The sequence below is a fragment of the Theropithecus gelada genome, chromosome 10, assembly GCF_003255815.1.
Source record: "Theropithecus gelada isolate Dixy chromosome 10, Tgel_1.0, whole genome shotgun sequence".
Classification (NCBI taxonomy): Eukaryota; Metazoa; Chordata; class Mammalia; order Primates; family Cercopithecidae; genus Theropithecus; species Theropithecus gelada.
In genome coordinates this window covers 21,289,036-21,301,888 of record NC_037678.1, presented here as the reverse complement: position 1 = coordinate 21,301,888, position 12,853 = coordinate 21,289,036, and the positions used below count along the sequence as shown (strand labels likewise).

The 12,853-nt window shown below is 49.5% G+C and overlaps 1 protein-coding gene across 2 annotated transcripts in view; it reads left to right on the top strand.

Annotated features, from left to right (window-relative positions):
- The window catches only part of EMID1 (EMI domain containing 1), a 53,496-nt gene that overhangs the window by 36,025 nt on the left and 4,618 nt on the right, over positions 1-12,853 (top strand). For both annotated transcript variants that reach the window (XM_025399466.1, XM_025399467.1), the window contains exons 13-14: positions 982-1,026; positions 12,062-12,146. In XM_025399466.1, coding sequence (XP_025255251.1) covers positions 982-1,026; positions 12,062-12,146 — 130 coding nt within the window. The remainder of the gene's footprint in view (positions 1-981; positions 1,027-12,061; positions 12,147-12,853) is intronic.

Sequence of the window (12,853 nt, the reverse complement as noted above, 5' to 3'; positions counted from 1 at the left end):
TCCTTTGCTAATTCTAACATCTAGGTTGGCTGTGGATCTATTTCTGTTGGCTGATTTTTCTCTTCAATATGCGTCACATTTTCCTGTGTCTTCATGTCTAGTAATTTTTTGTTTCACACTGGACAAAGGAGGTAATATGTTGAAAAGGACTTTAAATTCTGTTAGCATCTCCTGAAGAGTGTTGAGTTTTATTCTAGAACAGTTAAATTATTGATGGGTCATCTTGCTCTTTTAGAGGCTAACTTGTAGGCTTTATCAGAGAGAATCTCTGGTTTTGCTCTTAGTCCTAGGAAAAATCCCTTAATCCTGAGATAGAGTCTTTATTCCTAAGCCATGGCGGTTCTGGAGTTTCACTGGAAAGCTTTAGGTGTTCACAAGCACCTCTAACTTGGTTGGACTTGAACTCAAAACTCTGTCTCCTACATGGTGGGCAATTTTTGGCAATTTTAGTCAGTTCTACCAATCTGTTGGTTCTCCCCCACTGGGCTCCTTAGAGTGTTGTCCTGTGATAGGGCAATCCAGGGACCATCCAAGTGTTAGAAAGGAACATTTACACAGATTTAGTTCCCGCACTTGTGGCTCCCTGCTTCCCAGTATTTCTCATCAATTGCTTGCTTCTCTGGCAACCTCAACCTCTGACTCCTCAGGCCAATAAAACTGAAACTTTCTGCTTAAGCTCTGTTTTGCCAGGCTGATAGGGCTGGGGTGCACCCTCTAAGGAAAAGGTGTAAGTATATGGATTTTACCCAGTGCTATTCCCTTATTTTAAGGGTTGAATATCCTCCAGTTTCTGGCTGCTTTTTATTACTTTCTGTTGCCTTCAAGAAGTTCGTTTTTGCTTTGTATCCAATACAAGCTACTTTCTGTCTGTTTCTCTAAGTTTTTCTCCCTCTCCCCTCTCTTTTTCCTCCCTCTTTTTTTTCCCCTCCCTTTCTGTCTCCTTCCCTTCCTCACTGCTGCTATCTCTTTCTCCCCTTGTAGGGGGAACCTGGCCCCAAGGGAGACCCTGGTGAGAAGAGCCACTGGGTAAGCTCTGGTCTGGCATTGGCCTCTTCCTGCCTTCTCAGCCCTAGGTGCTCAAGAGAGTATTCCCTCCCCAGGAGGCCCTGGGAGTGGGAGCACACCATCCACATCCCTACTACAGCCTGGTCTCCCAGGCAGAAGCCTTGGGAATTCTCAGCCTCAACTCCCTTCCCTATCTTGTTGCTCCCAACCGGGCAGGGCCAGCCCTATCAGCAGACCCCATGCCTTCTGTCTCAGTCTCTGTCCCTGTCTCCACCTTCCCTCTGTGGTCTTTCCAGGCCAGGGTGGCTCTGCCTGTTCCTCCTGGGTGGATTGGGCTGACCCAGGCTAGACTGCATCCCCTGCCTCCATAGCCCCTTCCCAGCAATGGCTTGGCTTGCTCCCTTGTCTGCAGAACAAAGGGAAGAACGAAGACAATATCTACACAGGAGCATGGGATAGGGGACCTAGGAAAGGGGCCTAGAAATGACGAGGTACATAGGAGCCACGTGGTAAAAGGGATGGGGAACTAGATACCACCATACACATTGGAAATGCACAAAGCCTGTGAAGAGACTCCTCGAAACTGCTATGTACACGTTTAACATGGTTAATGAGGCCAGGTGACCTAGACTTCTCTATACTTAAAGGACCTATAGTTTACACAAGGTCCTAGACACCATCACATACATAGGAGACCCATGATGGATGAGAAGAGAAGCCTAGAAACTCTCACATATACAGGAGACAGAGTAAATGAGAAGGGGGACAAGAAGGGGGAACTAGAAACCACATACCCCAAAATCTCATGATTAATGTGGGGTCCTAGAAACCTTCACAATCGTCCGGGGTGCGGTGGCTCATGCCTGTAATCCCAGTACTCTGGGAGGCCGAGGCAGGTGGATCACTTGAGGTCAGGAGTTCGAGACCAGCCTGGCCAATGTGGCAAAACCCCCATCTCTAAAATACAAAAAAAAAAAATACAAAAATACAAAATACAAAATCAGCCTAAAAGTTTTGGGCTAAAAATACAAAAATTAGCTGGACGTGGTGGTGAGCACCTGTTGTAGTCCTAGCTATTCAGGAGGCTGAGGCAGGGGAATCACTTGAACCCAGAAGGCAGAGGTTGCAGTGAGCTGAGATCGTGCCACTGCACTCTGGCCTGGGCGACAGAGAGAGACTCTGTCTCAAAAAAAAAAAAAGAAAAGAAAAAAAAAGAAAAGAAAGTAGAAACCTTCACAATCATTGGAGATCATTGCAGGGAAGGGATTTTCGGGTCAGGACCTAGAAATCTACTCACCCAAGAGAAGTGGGAGAAAGATGAGGACCCTAAAACACACCGTACCCAAAAGCCCCATGACACGGGCATCTGGAAGCCATCACTGACAGGGGAGACATCTGGAAAATGGACAGAGTGGAGGCAGGCACTCCTTCAGAAGAGAGAGACAACTAGGAAGCTCTTTTTGGGGGGTGGTATTGTGACTCCCCCTCCACATGCAGTCTGGATGGGACACCCTACTTCCTGGCAGTCACAAGTTAGTGAGGATGTGGGTGGCACCCCGTGCCTGCCTTGCCCTCTCAGTTCTTGATTGTGGGGTCAGTGATGGATACAGCCGTGGGAGCCCCCTACCCTGCACGAGTCTTCCCCTGTGCTGCCTATGACTTCTGGGGACCTGCTACCTCTCCAGTTAGCCTCTCCTGGCCCCTGCTGCCCTGAATCTCCTCCTACCCCATGCCCATCCTCCGTAGCTCCAGAGCCTCTTAAAACTGCCAGTATGGTCATGAACTGAGCTGGGGTCAGTTAGACCCATGCGTGCCTGACCCTCTGCCTCCCCTAGGCTACTTGCTGGCCTCTCCCAGAGGCCGTTGGTCTGGGAACACATTTACCACCCAGCCCAGGAGGGATGGGAGAGATTGGGCAGTCCCTTCCCTTCATGAGAACCCCCGGCAAGATGCCCTGGCCACCCTAGACCAGTCCTTGAACCCAGAACCACCTGTGGGCTCCCCACAAGAGGTAGCAGGGCCCCTGCCCACCCACCTTCTTGCCCCTCTTCTACCTGCATTTCTGCCCCTGCTTGCTGCTTGCCTGGGAGGGGACCTGCTGGGCTAGGGGTTGCATGAGGCTTTGGGGGCTGGGGGAACAGCTCTGTTGGGGACAGGTGGGAATGAGGTTCAGTGCTGGCAAGGTCCCGGAGGGCTCCTATGTACACTTCACCAACCAACTCCCTTAGTGCAGCGTGCAGATGGGCGTTCTGGCTGTGGCCCGGCAGTGACGCCTGGTGGTCATGATAGTGCACTGCAGGAACTGGAATGACTACGCTGGGCCTGCCCACCTGGATCGAAGCTCTTACCCCTTATTCAGACAGGGAAACTGAGGCCCGACTCTGCAGAGAGAATCCTTGGCAGAGCGGGAACTGGAGCCCTGACTTTTAAGCTCCTAGGTCCAGAGAACCAGCTACCATTCCCCAAGCATCTCCTCCATGGGCACCAGACCTGGGGCTGGGCACTGTGGACACAGATGCAATTCAGACACAGTCCCCACCCTCAGGGTGGTCACAGTGAGATGGGGTGAAAAAGACCTATAATCAGCAGCTACAGGACTGTCAACTTTATAAACACTTCACACTTTAGCATCCTCCCGGAGGAGCCAGGTGAAGCCTGAAAGGTGCATTAACCAGGCACGGGGTGTCCAGGCAGAGGCGGGGGTACAACAGGTGCATAGCCCCTGTGGCAAGAGGGAGCCTTGGATATTTGAGGAGCTGAAAATACTTGGAGTGGCATTGTGACAGGCAGAGAGTGGAACAGAGGCCAAAGGTAGGAGGCCACATTCAGGAATTTGGGCTTTGTTCTAGGGCAGTGGGGAGGCATTGAAGGCTCGAGAAGCAGGGGAATGATGTGGTCAGGTTTTTTTTTATTTATTTGCAAAAATCCCCCCAGTTGCCTTGGCGAATGGATGGGAAAAGCAGAAGACAGTAGGTAGGGAGCTGTTGTGGTCATCCTGGTGAGAGTCTGAGCCGGGCAGGGGGTGGGAGCCAGTGAGGACAGACAGCCATCGATGGAGCAAAAAGACACTTGTGTGCTGGTTTGGCTGCAAAAGGGAGTGAGGAGTCAAGGGAGACTTCAAATAGCAAAAGAGAACCAGGAGAAGCAAGCAGGCTGAGTTTTGTCTGTGAACCAACGGGAGGAGTCTGTGTTACAGCCAAGTAGGGGCGTCCAGCAGGCCCAGACACTTAGATCTGAAGTGCAGAGGGCAGGCCAGGCTGGAGGAGACTGGGTTGTCAATGCAAACATCAGGCCATCTGTCTGAGGGAGTTCCAAACAATGGATTTTAAAAACACTTATGCCCAGATTTTTCTTTTTATTTTTATGTTTTGAAAAAATACAGGCCGGGCAAGGTGGCTCAAGCCTGTAATCCCAGCACTTTGGGAGGCCGAGACGGGCGGATCACGAGGTCAGGAGATCGAGACCATCCTGGCTAACACGGTGAAACCCCGTCTCTACTAAAAAATACAAAAAAAACTAGCCGGGCGAGGTGGCGGGCGCCTGTAGTCCCAGCTACTCGGGAGGCTGAGGCAGGAGAATGGCGTGAACCCGGGAGGTGGAGCTTGCAGTGAGCTGAGATCCGGCCACTGCACTCCAGCCTGGGCGACAGAGCCAGACACCGTCTAAAAAAAAAAAGAAAAAATACAGACAAGATCTCACTGTGTTTCCCAGGCTGGTCTCAAACTCCTGGCCTCAAGTGATCCTCCTACCTCAGCCTCCCACAGTGTTGGGATTACAGGTGTGAGCCACTGCACCTGGCCTCCCCAGTATTTTTATTTTTTTTTTTAATTTTTATTTTTTTTCCTTTTTTATTGAGACAGAGTCTCTCTCTATCACCCAGGCTGGAGTGCAACAGCTCGATCTCAGCTCACTGCAGCCTCTGCCTCCTGGGTTCAAGCAATTCTCATGCTTCAGCCACCTGAGTAGTTGGGACTCTGTAGCCACTCCTGGCTAATTTTTGTATTTTTAGTAGAGATGGGGTTGTACCATGTTGGCCAGGCTGGTCTTGAACTCCTGGCCTCATGTGATCCACCCACCTCGGCCTCCCAAAGTGCTGGGATTACAGGTGTGAGCCACTGAACCCAGCCATTTTGCATTTTGATATACAGAAAAGTTGGTACAATGAATGTCATTCTGCCCTTCCTGTAGATGGACCAATTATTGTTACAGCCATGTGCCGCTTAATAATGGGGATATGTTCTGGGAAATATGTCATGAGATGATTTCGTTGTGGCATGAGCATCATACAATATACGTACACAAACCTGGATGGGATAGCCTGCGGCACACCTCATCTGTGTGGTGTAGCCAATTGCTCCCAGGCTACAAACCTAAACAGCATGTTACTATGCTAAATATTACAGGCAACTGCAACACAATCGTAAGTATTTGTGTATCTAAACATAGAAAAGGTATAGTAAAAATACACTATAAAAGGTTTTTGGGGCCGGGCGTGGTGGCTCAAGCCTGTAATCCCAGCACTTTGGAAGGCCGAGACGGGCGGATCACGAGGTCAGGAGATCGAGACCATCCTGGCTAACACGGTGAAACCCCATCTCTACTAAAAAATACAAAAAACTAGCCGGGCGTGGTGGCGGGCGCCTGTAGTCCCAGCTACTCGGGAGGCTGAGGCAGGAGAATGGCGTAAACCCGGGAGGAGGAGCTTGCTGTGAGCTGAGATCTGGCCACTGCACTCCAGCCTGGGCGACAGAGCGAGACTCCGTCTCCAGAAAAAAAAAAAAAAAAAGAAAAAAAAGGTTTTTGGGTTTTTTTGGGACAGTCTTCCTCTTTCGCCCAGGCCGGAGTGCAGTGGTGTGATTTTAGCTCACTGCAACCTCCATCTCCCAGGTTCAAGCGATTCTCTTGCCTCAGCCTCCTGGGTAGCGGGGCTTACAAGCATGAGCCACCACGCCCAGCTAATTTTTTGTATTTTTAGTAGAGATGGGGTTTCACCATATTGGCTGGCCAGGCTGGTCTCGAACTCCTGACTTCAAGTGATCTGCCCGCCTCAGCCTCCCAAAGTGCTGGAATTACAGGCATGAGCCACCGTGCCTGGCCTTTTTTTTATTTTTTATTTTTGACTTTTTAAATGTTTTTGCTAAAACTAAGACACAAACACACACATTAGCCTAGGCCTACACAGGGTCAGGATCATCAATATCACTGTCTCCATGTCCACCTCTTCTCCCACTGGAAGGTCTTCTGGGCAGTAACACACGTGGAGCTGTCATCTCCTGTGATAACAATGCCTTTTCCTGGAATACCTCCTGAAGAACCTGCCTGAGGCTGTTTCACAGTTAACTGTTTTTTAAATAAGTAGAAGGAGTACACTCTACAATAACAATTTAAAGTATAGCATATGGCCAGGTGCAGTGGCTCACACCTATAATCCCAGCACTTTGGGAGGCCAAGGCAGGAGGATCACTTGAGCCCAGGAGTTCCAGACCAACCTAGGCAATGTAGTGAGACCTTGTCTGTACAAATAAAAAAATTAGCTGAGTGTGATGGCACGTGCCTGTGGTCTCAGGTACTTGGGAGGCTAAGGTGGGAGGATCGCTGGAGCCGGGGAGGTTGAGGCTGCAGTAAGATGAGATCACGCCACTGCACTCCAGCCTGGGCGACACAGCAAGACAATAAATAAGTAAATAAGAAAAATAAATAAGTAAATAGGTAAAATATAGTAAATATTAGGCAATGGGAATTTTTCGGCTCCATTATAATCTTATGAGACCACCATGGAGATATGCGATCCATCACTGACTGAAACATCATTACGTGACATATGACTGTATTGAGCCACAATTGTTCTGTCATTCTCTCTTATATATTTATAGATCTTTTTTTCAAATTCATTTAAAAGTAAGCTGCAAAACCCAGCCACGTTTCCCCTAACATTGCAGTGTGCACCGTGAATGAACATCAACATTCTCCCACATAACCACAATACCATCGTCATACTTAAGAAAGCTAACATTGATTTAGCAAAATGATGCCATTTAATATGTGACTTACCTGTAAATTTTACCACTTGTCCCCGGATGCCTTTTTTTTTTTTTTTTTTTTTTGAGATGGAGTCTCTGTCACCCAGGCTGGAGCACCAGGATGGAGTCTCTGTCACCCAGACTGGAGTGCAGTGGCATGATCTCAGCTCACTACAACCTCCGCCTCGCAGGTTCAAGCCATTTTCCTACCTCCAACTCCTGAGTAACTGGGATTACAGGCGTGTGCCACCATGCCCGGCTAATTTTAGTATTTTTAGTAAAGACAGGGTTTCCCCATGTTGGCCAGGCTGATCTCGAACTCCTAACCTTAGGTGATCCACCCATCTCAGCCTCCCAAAGTGCTGGGATTACAGGCGTAAACCACCATGCCTGACCCCCAAAATACCTTTATTTATTTACTTACTTACTTATTTATTTATTTATGACACTGAGTTTCACTCTTGTCGCCCAGGCTGGAGTGCAATGGCACAATCTCTGCTCTCTGCAACCTCTGACTCCTGGGTTCAAGCGATTCTTCTGTCTCAGCCTCCCATGTAGCTGGGATTGCAGGTACCTGCCACCATGCCCGGCTAATGTTTGTATTTTTAGTAGAGACGATGTTTCACCATGTTGGCCAGGCTGATCTCAAACTCCTGATCTCAGGTGATCTGCCCGCCTCAGCCTCCCAAAGTGCTGGGATTACAGGTGTGAGCCACCACACCTGGCCCCCAAAATGCCTTTTAAAGCTCTTTTTTTTTCAAAGTCCAAGATCTGGCTGGGCAAGGTGGCTCATGCCTATAATCCCAGCACTTTGGAAAGCCAAGGTAGGAGGCTCTTTTGAGCCCAAGAGTTTGAGACCAGCTTGGGCAACATAGGGAGACACCTGTCTCTACAAAAAAAAAAAAATATTTTTTTCCAATTAGCTGGGTGTGGTGGCACACACCTGTAGTCCCAGCTACTTGGGAGACTGAGACAGGAGGATCATCCGAGTCCTGAAAGTTAAGGCTACAGTGAGCCATGATCACACCACTGCACTCCAGCCTGGGCAACAGAGCAAGACCTTGTCTCAATCAATCAATCAGTCAAGTCTAAAATCTAATCAAGGTTTTCACACATTGCGTTTGGTTGCCACATTTCTAGTCTCTTTTGAAACAGGCCTCCTGCCTTTTTCATCTTCTCTTGACTTTGTCTTTGTGTGAATGTCCCACAATTTAAATTTGTCTGATTGTTTCTTCATGATGAGATGCAGGCTAAATACTCTTGGCAGGGGCACTTGTGGTGCCTTTTATTGTACCTCGTTAGGAGGCTCATGTCAGCTTGTCCCATTGTCCATGCCGGGAATGGCTTAATGGAATATTTTTTTCATCTTTTTTTTTTTCCTTTGAGATAGAGTCTTGCTCTGTTGCCCAGGCTGGAGTGCAATGGCATGATCTCTGCTCACCGCAACCTCTGCCTCCTGGGTTCAAGCAATTCTCCTGCGTCAGCCTCCTGAGTAGCTGGGATTACAGGCATGTGCCACCACACCCAGCTAATTTTTGCGTATGTGTATATATGTATACACACATATATACGTATATATACACATACATATATACGTGTGTGTGTGTGTGTATATATATATATTTTTTAGTAGAGACAGGGTTTTTCCACGTTGGCCAAGCTGGTCTTGAACTCCTGACCTCAGGTGATCTATCCGCCTCGGCCTCCCAAAGTGCTGGGATTACAGGCGTGAGCCACCGTGCTCAGCCTGGAATTTTTTAAGATCGTCTTTTTTTATTTTTTATTTTTTGAGATAGGGTCTTGCTGTGTTGCCCAGGCTGGAGTACAGTGGCGTGATCATGGCTCACTGCAGCCTCCACCTCAGGGGCCCAAGCCACCCTCCCACCTCAGCCTCCCAAAGTACTGGAATTACAAGTACACACCACCACGCCTGGCTAATTTTTTAATTTTTTCTTTTTTTAAGACAGGGTTTCTGTCGCCCTGGCCAGAGTGCAGTGGTACGATCTCGGCCCAATGCAGCCTCAGCCTTCTGGGCATCAGTCCTCCCACCTCAGCCTCCCAAGTAGCCAGGACTACAGGCACACACCACCATGCCTGGCTAATTTTTGTATTTTTAGTAGAGATGGGATTTCGCCATGTTGGCTAGGCTGGTCTGTAACTCCTGAGCTCAAGCAGTCCACCCACCTCAGCCTCCCAGAGTGCTGGGATTACAGACATGAGCCACTGTATTGGGCCTTTTTTTTTTTTTTTTTTGAGATGGGGTCTCACTATGTTGCCCTGGCTGGGCTCAAGTGATCCTCCCACCTTGGCTTCTTAAAGTGTCAGAATTAAGGTGTGAGCCACCATGTCAGGCCCCCCAGCTTTTTTTGAGACATGATCTTGCTCTGTCACCTATCCTGGAGTGCAGTGGCACAATCATAGCTCACTGTAGCCTCAAACTCTTGTGCTCAAGTGAACCTCCCACCTCAGCCTCCACAGTAGCTAGAAGTACAGGTGTGTACCACCACACCCAACTAATATTTTTTCTTTCTTTCTTTTTTTTTTTTTTTTGAGATGGATACTCCCTCCGTCACCCAGGCTGGAGTACAGTGGTGTGATCTCAGCTCACTGCAACCTCTGCCTCCTGGGTTCAAGTGATTCTCCTGCCTCAGCCTCCCAAGTAGCTGGGACTATAGGTGCACGCCACCATGCTCACTAATTTTTGTATTTTTAGTGGAGATGGGGTTTCACCATGTTGGTCAGGCTGCACTAGAACTCCTGACCTCAAGTGATACACCCACCTTGGCCTCCCAAAGTGTCACTAGGTGCTGGGATTACATGACAGCCACCGTGCCCACCCAAATTTTTTAATTTTTTGTAGATATGGGGTCTTGCTATGTTCCCCAGACTGGTCTCAAACTCTTAGCCTTGAGTGATCCTGCCACTTTGGTCTCCCAAAGCACTGAAATTACACGTGTAAGCCACTGTGCCCAGTGAAGGTCATTCATTTTTAGATCCTGCCCCTGCAATACTCAAAGGGGGATTACTTTGGCATGCAGCCCGTGGTGACCCTGGGACCCCCAGGCTGAAATGGCCATTCAGCAGCCTGAGGGTCGCTCAATCCATGTGATGTGGACAGGACAGCTGGATCACAAGGGTCGGCCCCAGCGAGCAGGCTCATGATGGACATATTGAGAGACTTCTCAGTTGTTTAGATGGTTTTGTGAGAAGCAACAACCTTAAAGGGTTGGCTTGTAATTATACAATTATACATATTGTCCATCCCTTCACTTATCTGTACTGAGTAAAGGACACCAAGAGAGATTTCCAGATGTCATCAGGGCTGGGATAGTTCTATTAGTCATCCTGGCATGCTGCTGGAATTGAGAGATCTACATTCTGGAAATAGCTTTGTTTCTGGACTAGGAAAGAGGAAGGAATGAGGGAGTATGGAGTGTTGTCAAGACTGTGGACCGTATGCTGGGGAAGGAAAGGATGCAGATGGGGAGGAAGAGATGAGGTCTCTGGCGTGAGCCCTGGGTAGCAGCTGGCACCACTTGGGCAGTGGGGAGCCCCAGAGCTGGTGGCCTTGGAGGAGGGGCTTTGTGAGCCCAGTGCCAGGGTTCTGGGAGCCAGAGACAGGGAGAAGCAGACCTGTACTGCTAAGAGGAGAGGGCTGGGCTGAGGGCGACACATCAGGATGTGCCAGAATGTGGACCTGGCATAGTCTAAGCCCTGGGAGAGGTGAGCACTGTTTTCCAGGCAGGGAGTTCAAAGTGTGAATTGCTGGGGAAGAGGCAGAGGCCTGAGCCTCAGATTTGTCAGCATTTAAGCGCAAGTTCTCCAAAAGCAATGTAACTCAAACGTTGTCTAATTTTATTGACACACTGATGGTCCCCAACTTATGATGGTTCAAATTACAATTTTTCAACTTTACAGTTGTGCAAAAGCAATATAGGCTTTCAGTATATTCCTCATTACTTCCAAATAAGCCCATCGTAAGTTGAAAATATTGTATGTCAAAATGCACTTTTTTGGCCAGGGATGGTGGCTTACGCCTGTAATCCCAACACTTTGGGAAGCTGAGATAGAAGGATCACTTGAGGCCAGGAAATCGAGACCAGCCTGGGCAACGTAGCAAGACCCTTGTCTCTTAAAAAAAAATCTTATTGGCTGGGCACAGTGGCTCATGCCTGTAATCCCAGCACTTTGGGAGGCCATGGCGGGCGGATCACCTGAGGCCGAGTTCCAGACCAGCCTGACCGACTTGGAGAAACCCTGTCTCTACTGAAAATACAAATTTAGCCGGGCGTGGTAGGGCATGAGCTACTCTGGAGGCTGAGGCAGGAGAATCGCTTGAACCTGGGAGGTGGAGGTTGTGGTGAGCCGAGATCATGCCATTTCTCTCCAGCCTGGGCAACAAGAGCGAAACTCCGTCTCAAAGATGCGGTTTTGACTTGCGATATTTTCAACTTACACTGGGTTTATCTGGATGAAACGCCATTGCAAGTCAAGGAACATCCATATATTCATTTGGGCATAAGTGAAAATACTGGTAACTAGCCTGAGCTCACTGATCAGAGTAATTAGGGTGAGGCTAATGTAGTGATTTACAGCAAAAAGAATGTGAAGTAAATAAACATATAGGTGACCAAGGAATATAGTCATGCAGGTGTTGGGAGAGCAACTGGTGCTGAGTGACAGACATTAGAAGACAGGAGGACTCCCAGCAGCCTCTGGGGTGGCCGTTCTGCCCCTGAAGATTGGCTCGCCCCACCTTCAGCGCAGCAGGATTTGCGGCAGTGTAGGAGAGCAGCCAGCTGGGATCCAACGGGACCTTCTGGGAGGTCCCGCAGGGGTTGCTTCCTTCCGCCTGCCTTGTTGTCCCCCTCCTGTCCTCAACCGGTCTTGTTCTGGCTGTCCATGGACCCTGGGCTGTGGCAGGTAGTGTGGGGGCTGCAGGTGCATGTCCTGGGTGGGGCATGGGCCACTGACGGGCTTTGCGGGGTCCCCTCCCCTGCCCCCTTCACGGCTGCATCTGTCTCTTTCCTCCACAGGGGGAGGGGTTGCACCAACTACGCGAGGCTTTGAAGATTTTAGCTGAGAGGGTTTTAATCTTGGAAACAATGATTGGGCTCTATGGTGAGTAGAGACAGACAGATGGACAGACGGTCCAGCCCCTGCCTGCCAGCCTTCCCCAAGCCCTTCTGGGGTGGAACTGGCCTGACCCCAGTCATGAGACTGGAGAAGGTGCCTGTCCCAGGCAAGCATGGACCTGAGAGACCACAACCACCCATCCCTCAATGACTGGTTCCCTCCTCCATGGGTGCAGGGGTACCCTGGAAACCCAGGCCCTACTGCTGTGGTCAGACCTGGGCCTCTAGGCATTATGGGTAATGTGGTTTCTAGGCCTCCAGGGAACCAGAGATAACAGATTTCAAGTTTGGAAGAAATTATGGGCAATGGAACCAAACTCCAGTCTAGCAGTGGGATTGTGGGTAACAGAGCCAGACTCCTGCAGTGCAAGGGATCATGGGTAACCAAATCACAGCTCAGGGCAACAGGAGGATTACAGGTAATGGATCCAGACTCTAGTCAGCCTTCAGCTCTAGAGAAATCATGGGTAACAGAGTCAGGCCCGCAGGGCAATAGGTCGTGGAGCAAGACTCCAGAAGGGCAGGGGACTGTGGGTGACAGAGCCAGGCTCAGGCCCCAGGGGACTCTGGGTAATGCACTACCTACCAGTTCTGACCTTCCTCTCCCATAATCCCCCAGAGGCTCTCACAAGGCAGACCCTCCTGGCCTCAGGTGTCCCCTTTGCAGTTTTCCCCTTGGTCCTCCTAACGTGT